We start from the raw sequence: 26,657 nt of genomic DNA on the forward strand, positions 1-26,657 counted from the left end.
AATTGCTGAGAATTGAAAAATTGGATTAGGAAGATTTCAAGTTGATCTACACTTTATTTGTTATATTTGACAACCAAGATTTCATTCAACCCGTAAGGGTATCGGACTTCGACAGCAGCAAGGTCAACACTTCCTTATGCCACTTATCCAGAGAGTAACCATTCGTTCTAAATCACCGACCACACAACATCTTCTTGTCTTTTATACAGTATTATTCGCTAAAAGATACAAGTTTACCTTGTTCAAATGACTAACCAATAAAATTGTAAAGTTACAATTATAGTGGCGGAAGTCAGAATGCGTGAACTGAAGGCGGGCGTTCCAGTGTCCGTCGTGTTTTCCCTTCCCATTGCTTTGTCAATTTATGATTTCGGTGTATGCATTATTTAAGTGGACGTCCTCAAATTGCCCGAAAAACAATCCAAACACGTATTCTACGTTCTAATTCCTACGCTATCTTATCGCTTTTTAATAACGTTACAAATATCTCTACACTTTTTCAAATGTTTAACGTGGTACTTACCTTCTACACCTAAGAACTATGACCATTATAATAGCACCTATAAGAGCTGATATGACTGAAACTATAATTAAGGTGAGCGCCCATCCTAATTCGCCGGCTGCTTCTGGAATTATACAAAAAAAAGATACAAAAATGTGAATAAAGATTGCGAGAAGGAATTCGTAAGAACTGTTTGGATGGATCAGTATTTGAATAGGAGACAATGGTGGGATGGTTCAACCTGGTTAACCTTAGAGAATGGTGGCCGAGGGAGGCTCGTGTGCTATTTTGACCGACGTTGTTTAGACCATGAAGGCAGCACCTCTATGGTACCATGAATGATATACATAAATAGCTGAGAATTAGTGGTTCGTAACAAGTGCGGATACCGTCCACGGTTCTTCGAAGTATTTACTGATGCTTATTTTGCGGAATACACCTGCCGGATTCCGGTCATGCCTAAGGTTAAGGCAGGCATTATATGGGACGTACGTTGCAGGCCTCGAACTTTTGGAAGAACATTTTAAGTTTTCGGGGAAAAAAATTAAAAGACTGGTTTATGTCTTCTTGCGACGTTCTATTCTAATTAATTCTTTCGGGAATTATTCTAATTTTCACATTAATTCATGAAAATCTGTATCTTTTTCAAACAGATTCAGACGTTACCCAGCCACGTTTGCAAGAAGAATGTTAATGTCTTCGTTTATTTTCATGAAAATTTCCGATTGTCCCCGATAGGAGTTGGGAATGTTTAAGGCATAACTAATGGAAGTTTTATGAGATACCTGGAAACCAGGTTCAGGAAACTACATTGTGTTATTGATTAATGTCGGAACATGGCGAATGTGACAGAAAATGGTTTCTAACTATCTTTTTTTTTGTGGAGGTTTTGAATCCAACAGAATTTACGATTTTGCATTTTAATACGGGACCGGAGCTGAAAGAATAGAACGAAATGAAGAGTGTGTCTTAATTGGGGAAGAGGTGATTATTGCTATTCAACTGGAATTCATGAGGCAGTTGGTGGAGTGATTAACTAATTTATTGTATGCGCGGTTTGTCTGTATCGCTGGAGACTTCAATATCATATATTATCGGCATGGGTTTTTTATGCCTACTTTATTCATGAGATTTATAAATGAGATTTTTCGGAGATTTGATTGGTGTGTCGGAGGTTTCAGAAGAAAGTCAAACCACTCAATTTAGATACAACTGTCTAATGAATACATCCAAATGCATGTCTACAAGTCAATTGAGCAATTTACATATATTTTCAATAATTTCTGCGATGTTCAAGCAGAAATGAAGATGTTCAGCTAACACTTGTCAAAAACTCATTAATGTATTAAAATTTTGATGAATTTTTTTTCAGGGCATTTCAGTTCTCCATTGGCAACTTCTCAAATTCGATATTTATAAATTAATCGCGAAAATATTGTATGCAAATATCTAATGGGATTTCGGTTAGTTCATTGCAGGTTTTGTTAGGTGACATCCCAACTTTGAAGGTTGATTGCAGCCTCGTCTGTGTTTATTTAGATACTATCTGGGGTGTGCCAGTTTCATGGTTAATGGGTTGAAAAGTATTTTCAACTTAGAAATTATTTCTACCGAAAATCTTCTTTTTCTTCAGTCTTTATCCCGTTCGCAAGCGGGGTCGGTTCGTCGTGATCGGTTTCGCCATTTGGCTCTATCGAATCCTCACCCAGCGTATCAAGCCACCGTTGTTTCGGCCTGCCTTTTGGTCGTTTATCATCGACTTCGATGTTCAGCTCAATCTTGGCAAGTGGATTCTCTTTAGCACGAATTGCGTGGCCATACTATCGAAGACCCCTCTCTCGCAAATATTCCACGATCGGTGCAACCCCATAACGATCGCAGATATCCTCATTTCGGATGTGACCAAAATGTGTCACGCCACTAGTCCAACCTAACATCTTCGTCTCCATTACCGCAAGACGTCGTTCATTGTCTTGGATAGTCGGCCAACACTCAGAACCATAGAGAACAGCAGGACCGACGACATTGTAGTAAATTTTAGATTTGAGACTTTCGTTGATACGTCGATCACAAAGAACACAAGTTGTGGAAAGCTACTTCATCCAGGTTGCGTTACTGCGTGAATCAATTTCATGACGCAGTTCTCCATTGTCTGATAGCGTTGACCCGAGGTATTTAAATCGCTCAGTTCTGGGCAGATCACTGCCACTGAAAGTGATTGTGCCTGTTTCATGAGGATCGGCCGTCAAAAATTCAGTTTCTTTAGATTCAATCTGAGACTGTGTTGCAGTGTGCAGGGCGATGGACGTTGGATAGCCCGTGTGACGGTGTCCATAATAAGAACAAAGACTAGTGGTGAGAGAGCGTTTCCTTGATGAACACCAACAGAAACACGAAGCGGATTTGACACATCCACCATACTTCGAACTTTACTTTTCGGATCGTGGTAGAGGAATTGAACCCAGCGCACGAGCTTTTCTGGCACGAAGTGTTGTCGTGAAGCATACCAGATGAGTTCGTGCGGCACACGGTCAAACGTCTTTTCTAGATCCAGAAATGCAATGTAAAGAGGGCGATGTTTCATACAAAAGTTTGTGTATTTCTTATATAAAAACTGCACACCCCCCCCCTCCTTTCGCATATATGGAGACTCCCTTAAGTTCGACCTGGAATGATGTAATTCTCTGTATGCATGATCGTTCAAAATTCCCACCTTTCCACCAAATTTGGTGTCAATCGTTGTAACCGTTTCTGAAAAAACGCGTGTGACGGATAGGCAGATGGACAGTTTTAGAATTGGAGACGGAGGTGTTTAAACGAAGCACAACTCTGCCAAGAATACCAACTGCGAAGGCAAAGAATGATGGGTTGAATCGGATCTGATCAAGAGGTACTCCAGCAATTGCAAATAGCTCCATTCAAGAGAAGCACATCAATTTTACGATCTTCTCCAATGCCAAAGACGGCAAAAGAGAAAGCTTATGGAAGTTTAGCAATTGAAAAAGGTGAAGTAGTCATTGAAAGGAGTAATCTGGCCAAGACTCACCGAGAACGAGCCTAGAAACGTGCACCAAGCTATTAAGAACCGGGTGAGAATCATCGGTGGCAGGAAGAAGAGAGAAAACCTCAGGAAAAGCCGAACATCCCTGCCCTAACAGTCGCCTGTGACACTGTGACCAAGTGACATCAAAGCACACTTTCGATCAAGGAAGAGAGTGCGAGACAAAGAGGTGGAAGCTAGGGAATCAACAGGCGCCAAAAAGGAAAAAAAAGGCGTCTTGATCAGTTCAACAAACGGAACTAAAACTTCAGAAGGGGAAAAACCGAAAGTGGCAATGTCGGCTAACGAAGCGAAACAGGAAGAAAGGAAAACGGTAGTTGGACTAAAGTCGTAAATAAAAAAAGGAACGAGAAACCATAGGTGCGAATTCGCCCAGAGGTAATCTCTACGAAAGGAAATCTATCTTATGTAGAGATACTGAAAAAGCGAAATCTGACCACGATCTAAAAGAACAAGGCGAACATGTCAGCAAAATCCGGAGGACCCAGAAAGGGGATCTCATGTTGGAGCTGAAAAAAAACCAGCATGAGAAAAATTGACAGCATTTGTATCCAAGTTATAAGCTCATTTCGGGAGAATATCGCGGTACGTTCCTAAAAGCATAAGATCTATATAGAGTGCAAGGATCTCGATACGGTAGCATCCAGGGAAGAGTGCAGATCTCTGCCTTGAAATAACAATTCAAGCTGGAGGAATTCGGGGAAGAATCTATCGTGGTCGTAAGAAAAGCTTATTTCAGTACTCAAATGGCTAAAATTCAACTACCAGTGGAAGCAGCGTAGAAGTTGTTGGCCGCGGGAAGATTCGGATTGGATGGGTTGTTTACCGCTTAATGGGAAAAGATCTGTCTAAAGAGGTGTTTCAAATGCCTAATGTTTGGACACTTCGCGAGGGCATACAATAGATGTTGAAGGTGTGGGGAGAAAGGAAATACTGCAATAGGAACCCTAAATGCACTTTATGCGTAGGAAAGGTGGAACGGGATAACCGACATATGCGTGCGGGAAGGCATTAATTGCAGTGAGAAAATGAGCATTATATAAATAAACCTCAATCATTGCAGGGTCGCGTAGGATTTGCTTGCGCAAACCAGTTACGAATTCGCGATGGAGATTGCTATCAGTAGTGAACCCTACAGAAACCTTGATGGTGGTGTATTGGTCACAGATTCTACTAATAGCATGGATCAGGTGAGTAGTGGCAGAAAATCTTGTTCGCGACGCAAGAGACGAGGTTCAAAGGTGATAGCCGGTGACTTTAATACGTGGGCCATCGAATGGGGCAGCACAGAGACTAATGCAAGGCGGCGGTGCTTATTAGAAGCGTTTATCCAGTTGGATGTAGCTCCGGCCAAGGTGATGTAATAAACACTTAGCAAAGCTCCTTAAAACATTCTCTCTTACCCCGCTGGATAGCAAACTTGATGTTCTCGCAGGCCTTCCTATAGGCATGCACCTTTTGCCCTTTATCGACCCTACCTGTTGTCCTCTGAACCATTCGTTCAGCTCAGTGGCTTAGCAAACTTAGCAAAGGAAGATCTGGTTCAATTGTAGATCTGACTTTTTTCAGCCCTGCGCTGGCACGTGATATGCCCTGGCAAGTAAGTGGGGATTTCACGTACAGCGTCCACCAGACAATCGCCTTTGAACTAAAGACGGGACCACAGGGCAGGAGGCCCGCAGCCCGGAAGTCGAAATCTAAAAGAATACTTAGATGGCCTCCAAAAGCGATGGATGAACAAACATTCATGGAGGTGTGGTTAGACCTGCTTAGCAAAGCGGGCAGCTCCACGGGTAGAGCTCTCCATGGCACACAAAGCATCTCTAAAGCATGTGACGTGTTGATGGCTAGAAAGTGTTCATTCCCCACTAGAACATAAAGGGCAAAAGGTGCATGCCTATAGGAAAGCCCGCGAGAAGATCAAGCTTGCCATCCAGCGGAGTAAGAGAATGTTTTAAGCAGCTCGGTTCAGAAGTAGACATTAACCCGTGGGGTAGCGCCTATAAAGTCGTGACAGGACGATTCAGAGGCTGTTCATCTCCGCATCGCGTGCCCTATGCTCTTGTTGACCCCAAGTCTGGGCGGCATATCGAATAAGGCCCTCAAACTTGCCGTCAAATGTAGACCGGATATGTTCGCGGAGCTGTTCGAAAGGTGCATGTCTGAAGGTATTTTTTCTGTGCCATGGAAGCGGCAGAAGCTGGTGCTGCTGTTGGCAAACCTCCAGGGGAACCGTCCTTCTATAGACCCACATGTCTTTTAGACACTATGGGAAAGTGTTGAAGCGGGTAATTTATAGTAGTTTACTCCCGATCGTAGAGAGCCAAGGGGGCCTTTCAGATCGGCAGTATGGGTTCCGTAAAGCCAAATCAACCGTGCCGTTGCTTCCGAAAATGCAATTCGCGGAAGGGGTTGTACCGGCAAATATTGATGTGAGGAATGCATTCAACTTGGCCAATTGGAACCTTATACGGAAATTTCTGTTAACGGTTGGCGTTCCCACCCACCGGACGCTCTGGTATAATATCGACGATGGACCCAAGCAGTACATTGTCTCCGCGGGTGTTTCACAGAGCTTTGTACTAGTGCCACTACTGTGGAACATCATGTTTACTTAACGTTCCGGTTCCGGAGAAGACGGGGGTGTTATGTCGCAATGCATATCGAGAATGCAGAGTTGCACTCAAGTGAAGTAATCAGTGCTGTTAAGGCTTGGTTAGAGAGCGCTGGACTGGTACCCCCGGATGAAAAGACAGAAGCGATCCTCATCACTAAGCGTCAAGCCGAATTGTCGTGAAAAGAAAACTAAGTCGGAAGATTAAATTTCAGACAAGAACAGCGCGAATGCATACGATTTGGCGGTCTGCATAGGTTCACCAAGTTTCATTTAAATGGGTGCAACCGTTTCCGAGAAAAGTGCAAACGATAGACGGATAGATGGACATACAGCGAGCAAACCGACTTTAATAAGGTTTTGTTTATAAATTTTTAAGTTTTTAGGGCAAAAAAGTGAAATTTTCAAATACATAAAAAATTTCAGCAATTTCAGCGAACAACCCTACGAAAGCTCGAAGAAGGATTTGTTCTAGTCGAAAAGAATCTGGAACCCAAAAATTATCTTTTTCAGTCATACGATTGGAAACACTGTTCCTAGGACAAAGGTGAGGCAGTGTCTCATGTACCGCCCTGCCCTGAACGAAACCGTCATTAGTCTTTTTGAAAACTTGAGGATTCAGCCCAAAAGGAGAAGACAATTTCTTCGCAGTTTTCAAGTAGTTGCGGACACAGGACTCCCTCACGTACTTGCATGCCTCTATGCTATCTATCCTTCGGAATATGGGGGGGGGGGGTTGTTTGAGCGCTTTAATCCCTCACGTATCATCATACCAAAATTGAGATGTCCTTTTAACCGTAACGTATACTGACATTTAAATAGGAAGGGAATTCGGGTGAGCCTACCGAAACGTCATCACCAGGGATGAAACGGAAAGATGGAAGGAGGAAAAAATATCGGCTCGGCCGCATGCGTGGACATCAGGGATTGAAGTGCCCAAAGGACCCCCCCATATTCCTCAACCTGGTTACCGCAAGCAAGCGTCAACGGAATATTTTAATGGAGCTTCCGTGTTTGCGGGCTGACCTTGGCGGTCAATTACACCTTCTTTTTAGGTTTTGAATAGTTTTCCGGAATGCCGGAATTCCGGAAGTCCGCATTGACTTGATTTGGAGTTGGACCAAATGGAGACCACTTTGATCCCACTTTTTTTTATCCACGGGCTCAACACCCAAATAATCAAAACTCGGAAGCGAAGGTAGCTTATGATTACGAATTGACTAAACGATGAACACCTCCCCCACTGCACGTGACACACTTTTTAAGCAGAGGGTCAGGCAGCGTCAGGCTTTTATTGAAAATCCATATAATCACCAAATGTGAATAATTGTGTGCCTGAAAAGGGATGGCACATTTATCTATAAAGCACTTTTCTGGAAGATATCTCAGTAAGCTATTCAGTTGGTTATTACAAATAGTAATTGCGTAGAGTTTTCTATTCCATTGCTCTGCCTCCGTTACGAGTACTTTAATTGCCTTTTTGCCTTCTATGCTGCGTAAGTAAATGCCGATAGGACGACATTTTTCCTTGCCTTCCTTCCTGTACATTACCTTAGCTTATACAAAACTTATAATTGAAAAAGTTCACGTAATTAGCCTCGGAAAGGAGGCCGTAATATATGTTTTTGCTGCGAGTACTACTTTCATTCTCCTTAGTACAGCTCCAGTCTCTAATTCAGGTCAGAATAAGTGAACTCTATTCGTGTCCTTTCCTTTTCAAGTTTGCTGTATGTGTGTATGTCCACATTCAGGCCTATAAATTGTAACAGAAATTCTCAAGATTTTTTATTTAGAAGGATTCATTTATTTTCGTTGAAGATGAGTGAAGCTAAATTTGTTCTATTACATGCAAGGTTAATAAAAGACTAAATTTAGCCAGTTCTAGGTTATTCGTAGACATGGCATAGAATTTATTGGGATTTTAATACAATAAAGAAAGACATTGTCTTCCTAATATGCAATATTTTATATAGGGGCGTCATGAGAATAAGGCGTCGCATCATGACTAACACCGAAGCCAAGGTGCAACATGGGACATTCCTCAGAGCGTCAGCAGTCAAGATCAAGCAACCATGGAGTTGGGTAGCGTAGACCCGGTCCACGTATTTCACCTTTCTGGAAAATGGATCCAACCCTCTGCTTTTACCGTTCGCCACTTCCAAGATAAAGAAGGACGAAATGCGATTCCGGCTGGTCATCGACAACTTAGACTTCGAGGTGCTGCAATAGGTCTCCGACTTAGTAAAAAGTCTTAACCAAGACTACAACGCACTTAAGAATAGATTTATCGAAGTCTACACGGAGTCTGAAGGTAACCAATCAGATGACTTCTGTAAGACGGACAAATTGAAAATGAGAAATGTTCTCAATTTCCTGGCCAGTTGAGATTGCTTGCCGATTCGCTTATAACCAACCGTTTCCTAAGCGTACACAGGAGATCCTACAAACCTTAGAACAAACAAACGTGAGCAAATTGGGAACCTTTGGGGCTAAAATACATACATACAGACATCGACTCTTCACATTATACATTCTGCGCAGTACAACCCATCCTGGTCGTGTCAACCTGGGAGTCGGAAATAGCAAACCTCCGTCAGAAAATCGCGTAACTACAGCTCCGACGACGATTGAGAACGCCGCATCAAAACAACGCGAGGGCATGCAATAGCTCAAAACCCAAATTTTACGATGGATACTGTTACAATCATTATAAATTTTTCACAGAAGCACGAAAATGTCGCAGCTGCCTCAGTCTTTCCCACACTTAAAAACTCCAATGCAGCACCAGAGTCATATACTCTCTACGCAGGGACCAACAGATGACCTCTACAGTGGGAATTCGTCAACGCACAAACAGAACGTTCAGTCATAGAAGCCGACTTTTTGGCTACTCATGGTCTTCTGGTAGATCTCCAGCGTTACAACTGATAGATAGCAAAACCGGCCTTACTACAAAAGGAAGAGTGATGCAAAGCAATCTACCTATGGAATCGACAGTCCTAGAACACAACCGCTTCCAGCACCTCCTCACCCAGTGTCATAAACTGACAAGACTTGCGCAGCCTAGGGAGCGACCAAACCACACTATCGAACACATTATAGAAACTGCAAGCCACGCTGTGATTGTTAAGACTAGAAGACTTCTCCCAGCAAAGTATCAAGCGGCAAAACAACACTTCCAGTGGGTGATGGACCAGGAAATCTGTCGATCATCTAAACGCCCTTGGTCGAGTCCCCTATTCATCACGGGAAGGGCGAATGGCAATATTCGCCTCTGTGGCGACTATCGATGGCTCAACGCGTACACTGTATTTGACAGGTACGATGTGCCCAACATAGCTGACTTCACCGTGGGACTAGGCGGCAAATATATTTCCTCTAGGTTCGATCTGGAATGAACTTACTTCCAGATTCCAATTGCAGCTGCCGACATACCCAAAACAGCGATTATAACGCCATTTGGGCTTGCCGAATTTACTCGAATGTGTTTTGGTCTCCGGAATGCAGCACAGACTTTCTAGCGATTCATTGGTTCTATTTTCAGAGATATACCTTTCGTCTTCATGTACCGTTACGATTTGCTCATCACCTCAAAAGGCGATTTGGAGCACGAGTAGCACCTCAGGATAGTCTTCAAGAGACCCTCAAGGCACAGAATCAATCTCAACCCTGGGAAATACAATCTCGGTTAGCCAGAAATCAACTTCCTGTCCTACAAGATAACAGGTCGTGTTACCATTACCTAACAAGGTACAGATAATCCAGAAGTACACACGCCCAGAGACGGTAATGCAGCTACAAAGATTCCTAGGGATGCTGAATTTCTACTGATGATGCCTTCCACATGCAGCCGCTGTCAAAGAAGAACGACCAGTTCCCGATTGTCTGGTTCGACTCTGCAGTAGCTGCGTTCAAAAAATGCAAAGCAGCTCTTCAGAAGGCTACGTATGTAAGAGAACTTCTGGCTGTCTACTGTGCGGCATGCCACTTTCAGCAATTATTTGACACATTTTGATCACATCCGAAATGAGGATATCTGCGATCGGAAGAAGGCTGAAGAAAAAGAAGAAGCCTTGACGATAGGCAATTTACTTCCAGCCACTGATTTTTGTAGATGCGTCTTCCGTGCTCATGAGATCTATGGGCGGTAATTCTGACGAGAGAGGGTGGAGAAGGTAAGATTCCCTTGGGAACGGTATTTTTTCAGGGGTGCTGAGTAGAAATTTAAATTTCAAAAGAGATCATAGTTGGGCCGACCTAGACGAACGACTCAGAGAGCAATAGGTAAGGCGGATCAAGGGCAAAAGGAGCATGCCTATAAGGAAGCCCGCAAGAATCACAAGTTCACTATTCAGCGGAGCAAGAGGGAATATTTTAAGGAGGATGTTTGTGAGTTCGCCTCCCTACAGAGCGCCTATAAAGTCATGACAGGACCATTCAAAGGCCGTTAATTTCCGCAGATTACATGTCCTACCCTCTTGTTAAAAATCATTCAAGAGTTATTTCCCCAGCAAGACGAGACGTGACGCAGATTCCGGCAATCACTAGGAATGAGCTGCTGGAAATCTGCGATCGAATAGGTGACTGCAACGCCCCGAGTCTGCATGACATTCCGAATAAGGCCCTCAAGCTTGCCGTAAAATGTAGACAGGATATGTTTACAGAGTTGTTCGAAGCGTACATGTCCGAGGGAACTTTTTTGTACCATGGAGGCGGCATAACCTGATACTGTTGCCTAAACCTGACAAACCTCCAGGTGAACTATTCTCCTGTAGACTCATATGTCCTCTAGACACTGTAGGGAAAATGTTGAAGCGGGGAATTTATAGATTACTTCCGTTCGTCGAGAGTCAAAGAGGCTGTTCAGACCGGTAGTATAGGTTTCAGGATACCAGATTAACCATTGATGCCATAAAATTAATTTAGGACCGTTTCGGGCGATGCAGCGTTGCAGCGAATGATGCCGCTTGAGATACTGGCAGACAAGATAAAGAACAGATACAACATCAGGTCCATCTCTGCTTTATCGCAGGTGAAAACAGTAGAAAAGCAGAGAGCTATAGGCGGATTGGTTGGAAAAGAGTCGTTGAACTTACAGGTTGATCCTTTCCATTGGGGAGTGGCTGGAGAGAAAACATGCGCAGATCTATTATAGACTTACCCAATTTCTCACCGGTCAATGAGAGTACCGTCAACACCTGTGTAGGTTTAAATTGGACACCCCACTTAATTATTCAAATTGCGATGAGGTCCTAGAGGATGCAGGGAAGGTAATTTTCCAATGTCCGAGGTTCGTGAAAGAAATGAGGAGCCTAGATGAACTGCTAGGTGAAGTCCTATAACCGGAAAATTTTGTCCGGGAAACGGTAGCTTGCCAGGAGGATTGGGATGCGATCATCTTCACGGTCGCAGCAACCCAGGATAAACTGGGAAAAGCGAAAGAAGTCAGGAAAGCGCGGTTACGAACGCCACGAATAGAAGAAGGCGACCTAGCTAGATAGCTAACTCCGCTCGCAATGTAATACCAAATGGTGACTCCACGGAGAAGGAGGGGGGGGAAGTCGCGAGTGGGTTTAGTTCCATTCTATGGCGTGGCCAACCCAGAGTTTTTTGAAGATTTCCATTTCCTTAAAAAGGACGAACAGGCAGACAGACGCTGAATCGATTTTAATAAGGTTTTGTTTTACACAAAAATTTAAAGAAGGTATAGAATGGAAAAAGTTATAGCCTGCGGAAGCACTATATCTTCATTTTATCACTAGTTAGTTATGACATCAGACCGGTGATAATTGGACTTAAAACTGAAAAATTCCAACACGCAGAGGGCGGAGCGGTTACTTCAGTGCTCGGGATGAGTAATATCAGTTCGATCTCTCAGGGATCCACCATAATAATAACGATAGTATCGAGGGAACTTGCACCGTATCCTAAAAGTACCATCGTGCTCCTTTTATGGTTATGGTATGTTATACTTTTCCCCTATAGTATGTTAATCAACCCATTATTCACCATAGTATGTTGACAACCGTCAAGAATTTTAAGATATTCCCTATTTCTAGGTTCAAGGTAATTAGCGGTAGTTAAAAATATGGTGGAAGAAAACGTACCAGTGGCACTCTCTCATCAAAGAACTTCCCATAATATGATCCACTTCAGAAGCAACACAGATGTCTAGTTATTCTTGTTGTTCGCGTTAAACTCCGTTAATCTTTCCTTTTCTCTGCCTCCTTTCCCTGTAATTATCGTTACTCGAAAATCTGCTTATCCCCTTTTAACCCCCCAAGAGTGATCAGTGGAGCCACTCATCAATTTTCTTCCCAGGTGGATGTACGTATGTCAATATCTAAAATTTACCGCAATGTCGTTCGTCCTGTTGCTCTCTATGGTTCTGAGTGTTGGCTGAGTATCAAAGACAATGAACGGCGTCGGAAGATGTTGCGTTGTACTAGTGGTGTAACATGATTTTATCGCATTCGAAATGAAGATATCCGGGGGGGGGGGCGGTTGTACCGATCGTGGGAAAACTGCGAGAGAGACGTCTTCGATTGTATGGTCACGTAATTCGCGCGAAGGAGAATTCACTATCCAAGATTGGTCTGAACATCAAAGTCGATGGTAAGTGACGAGAAGGCCGGCTGTGACAACGGTGGCCTGATACGCTGGATGGGAATTTTAGCCTCGCGATTGCATCCAGGTGAGACATTTGATAGGACTAAATGGTGAAACCGATCACGATGAGCTGACCACGCTTGTGAACGGGACAAAGATTGAAAAAAAGAGGAAGAAGAAGGCAGGAGAGAGCTCATAATTGTTTCATGTGATGTAATAGCGAGCAATACTTCAAAATCAGCAGCGGTCCCGCACTTAGTCATATGTTGATAAATCAAAATGAAACGCAAATTTGCGACGGGAATATCGACAAGAATGTCACTTTGATTATGTTCAAAGTTCGCCTTCCAATTCGGCACTTTATAATACTTGCAAATTATGAAACTATGTTTTATTCATCATCCGAGATGATGATTTCGCCTTCCCTGTTACCCGGCAAATCCACAACATTATTTACATAAATCGCTATATTGCTTATAATGAATCGCTTGGACGAAATGTATGGAATTGCACACTGACATAGGGAGATACATAGCATGACAATTTAAAGGACGATAACTTTTATTATAGTGTCGTGTTAGTCGAGAAAGTGTTCAGGGAATTCGAAATGCTAGGATATAACAGATAAAGGACGTAATGAATAATAGTAGCAAAAGGTGAAATGTTGTTCTTAGGAAGCCCGATTCTGACGTCGTCAAATTAGGGATACTGTAACCTCTATATAATTCATCTGGTAAGGATGAGGTTAAGGTAAGGTGAGAGTCTTATGTACAGATTTGGTGTACGAGAGACTCTGGGCGAAGTCAGTGGAACGGGTTCACTATTCTCAACATTTTTGGATAAATTTCTTTTTCATTTACTAGTACGATGGATCACGGTATAAGGGTTTGGTATGAAGGCCCTTTTCTGAGTAAGGCTGTTTTATTGTTCCTTTATTAGCTTCGATTTTGTTTTTTTTCTTTGTTATTGGCCGTTAAAGATTTCAATATGGAGGACTAAGGAGCAGATTCATGGTCACGGGACCTATAAATACCATGGGATACCAGTTTCGCTCCTAGCAACTCTCACATGTCTATTAATACAGAAAACAACGTAGGTCATATGTAACTATCTTCTTAATCGATAAAATTTATAAACTGTTAAAACTTCATATCGTGTACTTTATTACATAGAGTTTCCATTGTAGGCTTCCTCCATATGAGACGATACCATTTATTTAAAGGTCACCACACGTTCATACCTTTTTCCAACAGAAGAACTTTACGAAGGTGAATTGCACGCTTAGTTTTCCTCGCAGGGCAATTTACAACCCATACTCCATACTTGGAATGTAGACAATGTATATATCTTGCAGGCAGACGATCGGACAGGCCGACACAAATGGACGACACATTAAAACAATCGAATCATTCGAACAGGGAAAAACACTCACATAACGCGGCAATTTATAGCCCATAATGGCCCAATAAATAATATGAACATTTTGCCAGAACATTTCTTTTGCAACAATTCTCCGGTGGACTTATGAGAAATAAATTCGAAAAATCTGCAAAATAAACTGGGCCCGTGGTAACCTGCGGACAGGTGAGATCCTGGACCGGTTGGGATGAGTAGAGCCAAAGAACCTGAGCGACCAACTTTCTGACTTATGCTAGAGGGTCTAGTAGCGTGCAATACTGGAGATGTGGTGATGATGTAGCGCTGGAGCAGGCGGCTGGAGCTATCGCTTCAATTGGTCCACATCGCTTGGGAAGATCATTTAATTAGTTGGGTTTGGAAGTGATGGTCTTGATGGGAGTTTCGGTTTCATCGTGGAGGCTCCATTGCAAGGCAAGGAATCTGCTTCTTACTCGTATAAGCCATCTATCCAAACAGTACTGAATCTTTTGACTAGATTGGTACATGCGCTACCGCTGCTTTGAACGAGCAGCAGAAGAGCTTAGAATTCCGAGGTGGATCTCGATCCAAACAAGCGACTCCTCAGGCTAATATGAACTGGTAACCCCCCTAACAAGTTGTTGTTGCAACATCACAAGATGAACCGCTTGTACCTGTCGATTGTTTTATTGCTCCGCATCAACGTCAATCTTGGCGCATCCACGAACTTTAGACCTTTCCTATGGCTGTATGGATTTTTGGACTCCACCGATTCCATCCGTGCCGCCCAACAAGTCTTAATATTATAATTACACGAATCTGATAAAGTAATGAGTCGTTCACAGGTCATCAAGATGGTGCAGGCTATTGCGAAATGTACACGGAATGGAATACATTGCGTGGATGCTTTCGATGGGATCGTCGCTCCATGGCTTTTCGACTCCAGGTTGAGGCCAGGAAAGACTACAGGTGATTTATATAATTTTTTGCCAAAGTGAAATGTCTGGGTCTCTGTGATGCAATGAAATTTTCAGTGTTTTTGGGACAGAACTTGACAAAGGTGACATGAATAGTAACCGAGTTCCAGAGTTAAGGAAGAGATGGGTGTGGATAAGGGGAGATCTCCGAGGAAGGAACGTTTTGAGGGTGCTGAACGCCAAGGGAATTTTTCATCCCTTTGCCCAAATCTAGTCTTCCTGCCGAAAAAAGCTCCCTCCCTGCACATCCAGTTCTCACCAAAATCGTCCTTTTTTCCTCGTACACTGTATCTTCTTGTCCCCATACATCAGGTAATACAACTTTCCGACATGCCTTGATTACATCGCGGTGAATTGTTTTATTGTTCTTTCCGACATGCAATGCAATGAACCGCATCACAGAGCGCCACAGTGCCACGAAAATGAATTGCACTGGTCAAATAATTAACGTCTTCTTTATTGCTATTGCAGGTCGTGATGATTTACGGCAACAACAGTGGACAGAAGGCTGGCGACAACATGCCAGAAATGTTCACTGTCAAATTGAAGAGTTTTGAATTGATTGACGACGCTGTAATGTTGTAAAACGACGTTGTTTTTAGTTGCTCATCGCAGTGGTCAAAATTTTTATGTGTTGCTTGGGGGAGCCTGACTTTGGACAAGAGTTTTTTGTTGGATTCCTGCCATGAGAGGTTGTCTTCCTTACAATGACCTCAAATCCTGGTTTGGTTTTGCAAGTCCATTCATTTGAAGATGTAGCTTTCTTGGGGGGAAGAGGTTGCTATGGGGACTCACATGTGCTATAAAAATGTTTTATAGACTCTGGCTGGCTTGAGGATTCCTTCGGCCATAGAACATGCGTAATATATTTGTTACTGCTGGAAGACTGCGTTGGATGCTAACTTGCAACGGGAATGAGATTTATATTGGACCATGAGGAGACCATAAACTTCATACTGAGATTTGAGAAAACATGTTCATTATATGAATTTATTTTACAATATCATCCCACAGTCCTAATAAAGCTATAAAATATCGCTTCAATTTCCATTCAAAAAAGTGCCTTTCGATGAAAATTCCAGAGAAATGAAGTACTTTGCATTAAATCATGATTCTTTCAGGTTTAAAACATATCCAGGGTCGTAAGAACTTCACGCTTAAAGCGCTTCGAGAAACCCTTACAAGGGCTCCAGCCAGTAGCTCAAAGCAATGAAGCCTGTAGAGGGAAAATCTGGGTCCGGGATGAAAAGTTTGAAAATCAAACCAGAAAAACAGATCGTTTATAACACCGTCAAGTGACCCGGACACTGCGAACCTAGAAAGGCCCCAAGCCGGCGGCAGAAGAGAGCATTGCGAAGGAAGATGAAGCACCTTGGGAATGAGGACATGGACGTGGCTGTACCACTAGGTGTGGTAACATTCAGAGAAATCGGACGCAAGGAAGCGGAATCTCCGGCGGAAGGTGGGGATAAATTGGAAACCCCGGTGAGATCCACACTGGACCCACCAAACTCTTCTTTCAGCGATAACGCGCACAAGAAGCGTAAGACCAACACATCTGTGGTGACCAACGCTTTATTGTGCTCCGCGCCAGGGAGGTGTGCCGGGAGGTGATCAAATCAGCGAGAGAGATCTCAATGAAGGCGGGAAGGACCAGGACGTATGCGCAAGCTGCAGCCTCTATTCTGACTGCTGCCGTAGGAGTTTTCTACAAAGATGGCAAAATATCAGAGGGACAATTTACCATCCTTCGGAAATGCTTGTGGCAATAAATGCTGGAGCCTGGAAGGATGCCACGATTTAACAATCAAGGTTTTCGCGATGGGCTTTTCCATTTGGACTGCACTGACGAGGCGGCCTTAAAGTGGCTCCAGCAGGCAATCCCGGCTTTGAGTTCAGGCGGTCGACCCAAGTCCACTATTGTGAACACTGAGCTACGCAGGACAGAACATGCCGGATGTTGGTTACCGGGCCCCCGAAAAAAGGCAGAGGACATCATCCACATGCTGGGTGAGCAGAACCCGGGCATAGACTTTGGACACTGGAGGGTAAAGTTCATGAATGCCGGGAAAGAAAAATCTACAAACGTGGAGGGTTTCAATTTGATATTCGAACTGGACCAAAAGAGTCTGGATGTGTTCAGGGAAAGTCACCGCATGGTGCTCCACTTTTTCCTAGATGGACTGAAATTCATTCATATCAGGAAACTGAAGAGCATCATCTCCATTTTGACAGCGAAGGACAATGATGGTCTTCGACTCACATAATATAGAGCAAATTGCAGCATCTTCAGTGCGTTCTCCCATAATGGAGCTGCTCGCGGAGGATAGTGCATACAGAGGAGGAATCCCCGTATGGAGGTTCGCACTGGGGAAGGGACTGCAGAGTGAATCCTATCTGCTAATAACTTCTCCTACACCTGCCAAGGAGCAAGCGGAAGAAAGGGAAGCCATAGACGTGAAAGGAACTGACTTGATGCCAGTTCGAGTGATCGAATCTATGCAAAACGGATACCGCAAACCAGTCAAGGTGCTAAGTGGAAAGCAGACGAATGCCCTGTGGGATGAGACGAAATTTTTCATGGATGAGGATATGGAAACTCCAAGTGCGGCTTTTTTCAGAGAAATCAAACACGGACAAGGGAAATGAGACTATGATTATGAACCAGGAGAAGTATGATGAAGAAGTCATGGATAAGTTGAATACCGAAAACTTCCACTAATTGAGGTAACCAAAATCGATTAAACCATCAAGAAATACAGAGCTATCAAGCATCAACCTTACAATGGTGCAAATGCCCAAACCAACTCTTTCAAGGATCAGGTACCTTCCTAAAAAATGTAAAACTGGAAACAAAATGAAGAAAATAATCACCGCAATAAATTCGCTAACCTACAAACTAGAGAAATGGCTGGTGTCGACACTAATCGCTTTGGGGTTCAAAAGCAAAGACGCGCTGAAGTACAGGAAAGGCTTCGTCGAACTGATAAGTAAAAATTTCAATAAAATATCAAAAGACGAAATGCCAGTATCCTTCGATGTGAAAGTTCTATTTCCTAGCATCCCTGTAAAGAGGCACTAGGCTATCCGGACGAAGTACTCCTTAAGAGGGAAGGTTCACCTGACTGGAAGAAAGAGATTCGTCAATATATAAAATTGGCATCCCTATGCATGAGTGAAACGTATTTTAGGGGTAGATTCAATAAGATAACCTCAGGTAACCCTCTTTCTTCCCTACTTAGCAAAATTTTCATGAAAAAAAATGCAAGAGAAGATGGAAAAAGAGGGTGCGTCTTGCACCTCGACTTATTAGGCACCGCTGCCATTTGGGTTCTTGGCCAAGCACGAAGAAATGCCTTTATTTGGATCCGCTCTCACGTTTTTTAGCGTTTACCTAACTCCAAATGAGACGAAGCCGGACTTTCGGCATCGGTTTGATGCTGTAGAGGACGTCGTTTTGGACACGGAGGGACGAATGCTGGTAAGCCACGACTTTAGTGCTAGGGCCCTTGAAGGGGTATGCTTCAGCCAAACACCAGACGAAAGAACCACGCAGTAGCGATGCAGCTGACACTGTCGTAAATTTAGTGATGAACCTGATAACGACAGCCTGTGAGGCTTCCATGCTTCGGAGGCGCTTCAGTTATGACAGGGCTTCTGTGGGATGGTGAGCGGCAGAAATTGCCGACCTGTGGAAGGAGTGTCATAAGCTCGGCCGTTTGGCACAACTTTCACAAGTGCGGAGAGGCATGGGTCAGATCAGCAAAATGGGGACTCTCCGCAGTGCGATAAATAAAAGCAAAGTCCGCGGTTGGCAGAACCTAGTCAATGAGGTAAATGAGGACTCGTCGGGACCTGGTTATAAATTTGTCACCCGGAAAATCGGGGCTCTCCGAAAACCCTACATACAAAGTAAGGACCAGATGGACCGGATTGTATGGACATTATTTCCCAGACATCCTATAGGGGTTGATGTCAACGGTGCGGAAGGCGTCGAGGACTGCGCCCTTTTCAAAATGAAAGAGCTCGACGAAGCACTTCCTACTATGAAAAACAAGAAGGCGCTAAGTCCTGATGGTATCCTTGGGGAAGTTTACGAACTGGTGTTCCAGGTTTTCTGCTCGGGGTGCTCAACGCTTGCCTGAAGGAGGGGCATTTTTCCTTATGGATGGAGACCCTGCTTAACACAGCCAGAAAAGTGCTTGAAAAGTTCATCAGGAGTAGACTCTTTGAAGAGATGTGTGCTGTCGTAGCCCCTAGGCAGTTCGCGTTCAGAGCAGGGAGATCCATAGTGGATGCTGTTGTGGAGGTCGTGAATGCGGTTCATCGGGCCGAGGTACACAGCCGCCGATCTCGACGGAAAGCGCTCCTGATAATGCTTGATGCCAGAAATGCTTTCAATTCCGTAAGATGGATAGATGTGCTAGGCACATTAGACAACTCATTCCACGTACCGCGCTACTATTGAGGGATTATCTGAAAGACCACTCCCTTCTCTATGAGACGCTAGAGGGTCATTGTAGGATGGAGGTCACGTTGGGAGTAGAACAGGGATTCATCCTAGGGTCGTACCTCTGGAACGTGCTCAGACTCGCGCCAGAAGAGTCGGGTCTGGTCCGTAATGGGGACGACTTTGTGGCACTTGTTTCCGGACGCACTGTTGGATAAGCACAAAGCAGACGGGTAAGGAGAGGGATCACTGCTCAACCTTCCTCTGGAAAAGACTGACGTAGTCATGTTGACCAGAATGAGAATCCCAGCTAAGTGGTCCATATCGAGCGGCGAGTTGACTATAGAGTCAAAACCAGCGATGACATACCTTGATTTAATGCTCGACTAGAAAATGAGCTTCTTTGAGCAAATCAAAGCAGCAGCGGACAGACTACAGTTGGAGTCACGGCTAATGGCGAATATTGGAGGCCTTATATTTGCCAGGAGACTTCTCCTTATGTGAGCAACCCGAACCGTTCTTGTCTATAAAGAACGTCAAAGCACACTTACCACGTGGCAACTCTCTTGGCAAAATGAATCAAGAGGTAGCTGGACTGCGCGGTTCATCGACAATTTAGATCCGTGGCTGAACCAAACGCATGGTAAATTTGATTATATCCTTATGCAACTTCTAAGTGGGCAAGGAGGTTTTCAGCCATATCTGTACAAGATTGGGAAGGCACGATCTGCCGGTTTTGTGTCCTGCAATGGAGTGGCGGACGACACCGAACACACCGTTTTCTCTTGTGAAAAGTAGGATGCCTTTCGCCAGCAGCTCTATGCAGGCACCGGGTACCGCTCTCAAGACAATATTGATAGAGAGATGCTGAAGAGCATTGGCGAATGGAGACTTGTTGCACGTTATGTTCAGATTCTTCTTGTTGCGAAGAACGTTGAGCTCAACAATATCCCCAAAAAAATGCCTATACAATGGAGACGGAAATAGACCACACAGCCTTCCTTTCTTGGACGCGAAAATAATGAACAAAGATGGAATGGTAGAGTTTATCATTCACAGTAAATTTACCCACACCGAACCTACACCCATTCATGGAGTCAAAAATGGCCCGCCTTCTACTCCCTGATACATGGCATGTCCACGGCCTTTCTTTCGAGAAGGAAAAAGAATAAAACCTCAGTACTGCGAAGGTGAATGGCTACAGGGAAAAAACAGTAGAATATCGGAGGAAAAGTAACTGATGAGAAGGAAACTAACGCACCTAAAAGGGAAACCCAAAAAATAATAACATATTCCTCTGCATTTACTCAAGGGCAACGCGCAGCATCGAAAAATTAACTGCGAAGGCAAACTTGGTGCCAATACCTACAAGCAGGAAACAGCAATTAAAACGACAAAAGACTGCCTGCAACAGAAGGGAAAGAGTGGGGTCTACAAAATCGGTTGCTCGGAAAACGATGAGGCCTAAGTCGAACAGGTAAAAAGACTAATGGCAACCTGGAACATAGAACATATAGTGAAAGCCCGGGTAGAATTATGGAAAGGAGGAGCAGCTAGTGAAATAAAATCACCAGTAGAGAAGCAGGGTTGTGCCTGATTAGAAAACGAGCTGCTCTTTTTATTCACCTCAGTATGTGAACGGCCTAAAAGTTCAACATCAAAGATCACGAATCAAAAATAGAGTTCCTTCTATTTTTGCTTTACCTTCATATATTTCGTTTTGTGCCTCTATTCCGGACCATCCAGAAAAATCCGGGCTTGAGGAGGGCCGCCTCCTTCTCTTGTTTCCTCTTAGGTCTGAGTAACCTAAATGTACACCACATACCTTCTACGTTCGATATTATCATCGCCTGGAGGGTACTTTTGCTGGATGTTTTGCAACATTTCTATCTCTCATGTGTCATTATATATCCCTCACGTGTCATTGCACAAAAATTCACTTGTGCTTTTAACCGATGCGTCGGTTCCCACCGGCTCCTGAAAATTTAACAAACAGGGGGACCTTGCGTGTACCTTTCGAAAGAATTATTATAAAAGGCGCCCAATGTGGGGCCAACATCTCCTAGGTTCTTAGTTATTAATTGAATCAGTGGAAGATCCCCCCTTTCTGCTCCAAACTTCGTTTTTGTGTGTCGGGTAGAGATACAAAAGCTTCTTAATATTGTTTCCGGCTCCACGAGTACTTGCCTTTATCTTTCAAGTATAGGCTTCACTCCTTCTTCCCCAAAAGCAGTGATCCTATGCCTAATTTTTTCCTCCTACCTTGTAGAGTAGAGGTTCCTATCCTGTCCTTGGTAGTATACCTCAAGAGCGGTCGGTTTTTGTGTTTGTCTTTGGGACTTAGTATCTCGTAGGTTATTGCTTTCCAGAAGTCTCTGGATCAACAGGTCGTTGCGGCTATACGTTGAGGCGCAGTGTGGTCCGAGCTTCTGTGGAGTGTCTTTTCCTACCTTTGTGGGGAGCGGTAATCTTTTCATTCAGTTAATTGAAAAATAGAATATTCTTTTTTTTTGAGAATTGCGGGGTCCTAAGTCCGCATCAACTTGATGCCTGACCGGACCAAATGGGGAGCAACTTACTCCCTCTTTTTTGGGCCCAGCACCCAAACTTTAAAAATAGTAGGCGATGACGGCGTTACGGTTTCTTGCCAGGGACCAGGGTAGGGGCAGCGTGACCGAAGCGGCTCGCAGAAGTTAACATCTCTGGTCACGCTGCTCTCAGGGCAGAGGTGAAGCAGCGTTTGACGATTTGCCTTTGCAGTGGCAAGAAACCGTCATCGGCTAACATTTTTAAAGTTTGGGTGAGGGAGAGGAGTAAGTTGCTCCCCATTTGGTCCGATCAGGCATCAAGTTGATGGGGACTTAGGACCCGACAACGGGCTTTGGCCAAACTTTGGTCAATAGTATGTGCGGACTTGCGCTCAATAAATTCACAGTCATATTGTGTTCAGCGAATTATATAAGAAATTCTGCCCTGGTCAGAAATCGTAAAGCCATCATCGCCTATGAATATTCCTTCTTCTAAGTCGGGATGAAGTCATGGGTGAGATGAAGCTTTGATGGAATACAGAGGCAGTCGTTTAAATACTGTGCTGCTCCGCTCTCTGTGATTCATTTCCATTTTTTTTCGGATTCGAAACGAGAAGGATTGAATTACCGATCCTTTTTTGCTTGGTTTTGGTTACTTAATACTCTACGACGGTGAACAACTCGATGGATGTTTCTCCGTTGATAAGCACTGTTGTTGAGAGTCTTTCTGCACATAGGATGCAAACAAGTTTTAAGGTGGGGATGGCATTTTGGCCGAGTCCCCAGGGTTAATTTTTTTGAATTGGTTTGGTTTTTTTTAAGATTGATTGTGGACCGTCGCATGGGCTAAAAGGATACGTGAATTTTTATATAATTAAACCCCCCACATTCCTGAGCCTGACTAATAAAGAGGCAGCCTATGGAGCTTCAACATTTGCGGGCGCATTTTCAGGATCAAAAGCGCTCTCTTGGTCGTCTTCAGCAACTTAGGATGGTTGTCGGCCGATCGCCCTATTATCTTAGAATACATGGCAGATTCGATCCCTTTTTAACGAAGCAATCTGGTCTTTTATCTGATTTAAAATGACCCTATTACAACCCTTTTGGGATTCACTGAATCTTATGTTTGTCTTTGGACAGAGTCAAGATTCTCCATTATTTCGCTTACCAATTAACATGAAATTTTTTCTTGTCTCTTTCTCTTCTTCTTATTAAGTTCTACCTACTGCCCTTTGGGAACATCAGGCAGTTCATTAGTCCACGAAGGTTTCTTCCGTCCATCATCTTCACATTGAGTCACATTTTCTTCTGTAAAAAGCTCAGTCTGTGCAAGAACTTGGAGTAATCCCACCTTTACGAAAGGTTGTTGGAGTATCACCATTGCTGGTAAGTTTGAAAGCCTCTCCATTAAAAAAAGCTGTTTTTGTTTGAGAATTTGAGTGGTTTAAAGTCCCCTAGTACCTAATGATGGCAGAGGTGAGGTAGAATCTGAATAGTTGTCTTTGCCCTGTCCATAAAACCGTCGCAACTTTTTAAATTAAAAAGAGAGAGAGAGACACTAGTAATTCAGGATACAGTGACGGGTTGGACCGAATAAGTCGCGAAGACATCGGCAACAGAAAATAGACTATTTTTTTGGGCCCTTGAGTAAGCGATGCCTGTATTGTATGTTTGTCCTACTGGAAGTTTCTTCAAATGGGAGGGGATGGAAGTAAATGAAGTTTTACTATCGACAATACAGGAGAGAAAGTTTTGACGAGTTGCTCCCTGATGATACCGTAGTCTTAATGGAGGACTTCAGCGTAGAAATTGGGAGCGAATTAATAGCAGGGTAGAGCGTTTGTAATATAATAAACCATAAAGGTCAAAGAGATGTATCGATAGAATAACTTGGGACTCGCTCAATGGGTCATTATTATCAGCAAAGCCCAATATCGGAAATTGGAATGGATTGGCTGTATCTTGTCAGTGCACTACGGAAGGATGCCTCACCAGTCTATATGTGTGTGTATAAGGTCGGGGAGAGGCAAAACCTCTGAGCACTCACACCCCAACCCCATACTAGCACTAAAAGGCAAAGGCCATGGTTATCGACAAAAAGGAAACCATGGAAAAATCGGTGTCAGTTGACGCAAGTTGCAGATTGCTTCTGAAACTTTCGCGTTCAATAGATCGAGGGGATTGGAGGGTATGGATCATACTGCTATCAAAAAAGATTTTTGGGATATCCACTGAGATCCCGCAGGGCTGGTATTTTTTCAGTGTAAATTTAAGTATGGATAAAAAATTGGAAAGTTTGCTGGAAACCCAGCCATTATTAATGAAGTAAAAGTAGTGGAAGTTAAAATTACTCCGAGAGCGATCTATCGGACATGTTGAATAGGTCGTTTGTATTTTCGGCTTCATCTATACCAAAAGACAGCTTTTAATTTGAAGCCAATTGAACTCGAAAATCCTTTTATACTAGAAATATCTTGCGGTCGTTATCTAAGCTGTTATATGATTGTGTATTGGGATTGCATTGCATTAATTTTGTCTGAAAGCTGCGTAGCTTTTTTGGTATTGTTAGGTCTGTTTTTATAATTGTTTTCCGTAAAAGATACCAGATCCATATAAACAGATAAAAAGGATATAATAGATAAAAATAACCAGAATCGAAAATAGATTTATTTATAATATTTGAACTCGAATATAGAGATCTTATGATCGATTCCCGTATTTCAATATGCATTAAGACTTCTTCCAAATGCATTCGCCTTAGTCACTCAAGATGACAACCTTTGCATGCCTATATATGAGTGCTGTTCTAATCTTGACGTTATATGCAATCTTGAATCTACTCAAGGAAAAAAATGTGCAATCATTCCACTTTACTCCTAATCATGCGCCCATCTCAGTAAAGTAGCAGTTTTCCTCACTTGACTTTTAACTTTAGCGACTCGGTTGCCTATCTATTCTCCAAATGCGAATTGCGATGAAAGATATTCGCATCTTTCCATTGAAGATACATTTATATTGAGTATCTAAACCGATGACATGTGATAGATTGCTCTTAAGTGCTTCGATATCTAACTGAAGCATGAACGGCTCTAGACTCCCTATGAAGTCATACATATGTTATGTGGCTGCATCTTGCCTTCCTTCGATCTCTATGAAGATCTTTTGACATTTTGATGGGCCAACCAACCAATGAACTCATCGATTCGTTGCCTGCTAGTTTGCCTGAAAGCATGTCTACTATCTCAGCGGAACTGTACAGCGAGGCGGCTGGGTTCACCATGACGCGTTCGAAGTGATGCCTCCGCGACGTCTGACTGAGTGTTGGATGTCTTCAGTTGTCAACATTTATGATGTTCGTTTGGGTTGTTAATCAGCAGGTAACCATTGACTTGATTAGCCATGAGTGGTATTCAGGCACACAAAAGACATTCCAGCTTTATTGTGAATAAAAGTCAAGGTGCAGCGAATTGAGGGGAAAAATGAATTTATTGTTATTGCAATGCAGGGTTGTGTGGTTTATTGGATTTTCTAATAAATGGGGCCAGAGTTGAGAATCAGAGGTACGTTCACTGGGTTTGCTACAATAGTCTAATGGATGTAGCAGGAAAATAGTCGTCGTTAGGGATATTGCTTTGGGAGAAGACATTTTTTATGTGGCACTAATTTTTGCGACAAAGGTAATATTGACTTGGCAGATATTAAATGGATGAGCTTGAAGCCAACTCTTCACATTGAAGTTAATGATGCTTACGATCGTGATGTGTATTCTATTTTGAAAGTGAAATTTCGTGACATTATGATTTTATTATCGCAGCCATCACATATTAACCAATGGGGGAACCGCAAATCTAGTTAGCCCTAATGCCAGCAATAGCATTGTAATAATGTAAGCTACAGCTCTAACAGCTAGTTATTTTTTAGTTTTCTAAGTTTAGGGCGAGTAAGTCAGTAAGAAATCATTACGAACATTATTTTGGTTGTAAGCTAGATAACTACGATAAAAATTGAACAGCCTATATTTGTTGTGTCACATGTGTTCAGCTTTTCGTAGCGTGACAAAAAGGATAATATCACAGGCTTTGAGATTTAGACATTATATAAGTGCATCACTGCAAATTTTTCAGATTTTTTGAGTAAGTGATTTGCAAGAAAGGACCTTGTTTTACTTTGGGATTGCACATTTTGATTTTCATTGCCATACTTTCTAATTAATATCAAAACTAAGATGTTTTGTAGAAAGTACTTAGAAAGGCCTTCCATTTCATATCCGAACAATCTCTTCCTTCTACCTTAAAGTCGACATCAAATTATGTAATTCACTGTGTGCATAGTGTTCTACACTCTCCATATGTTCATTAAGTTTTGTGTCAATAGGTTTTGCTGTCGCTAGTCCTGAACAGGTGGATTCGGACACGAGCCGAGTAGAAGCTCAGTCGACCGTCCTAGCAAGAACCGAAGAGGAAAGCTTTATCAGGAAATGCGCGACAGTAGTGAAGTGTATGCCATTGACAACGTTCCTCCAGAGCAACGTCAGCAAAG

At 43.1% G+C, this 26,657-nt stretch overlaps 1 protein-coding gene across 3 annotated transcripts in view; it reads right to left on the reverse strand.

Annotated features, from left to right (window-relative positions):
• Positions 1-26,657, reverse strand: part of LOC119649847 — a 467,192-nt gene that overhangs the window by 65,620 nt on the left and 374,915 nt on the right. For all 3 annotated transcript variants that reach the window (XM_038052203.1, XM_038052201.1, XM_038052204.1), the window contains one exon: positions 524-626. In XM_038052203.1, coding sequence (XP_037908131.1) covers positions 524-626 — 103 coding nt within the window. The remainder of the gene's footprint in view (positions 1-523; positions 627-26,657) is intronic.

This window comes from Hermetia illucens, chromosome 2, assembly GCF_905115235.1.
Source record: "Hermetia illucens chromosome 2, iHerIll2.2.curated.20191125, whole genome shotgun sequence".
Lineage (NCBI taxonomy): Eukaryota > Metazoa > Arthropoda > Insecta > Diptera > Stratiomyidae > Hermetia > Hermetia illucens.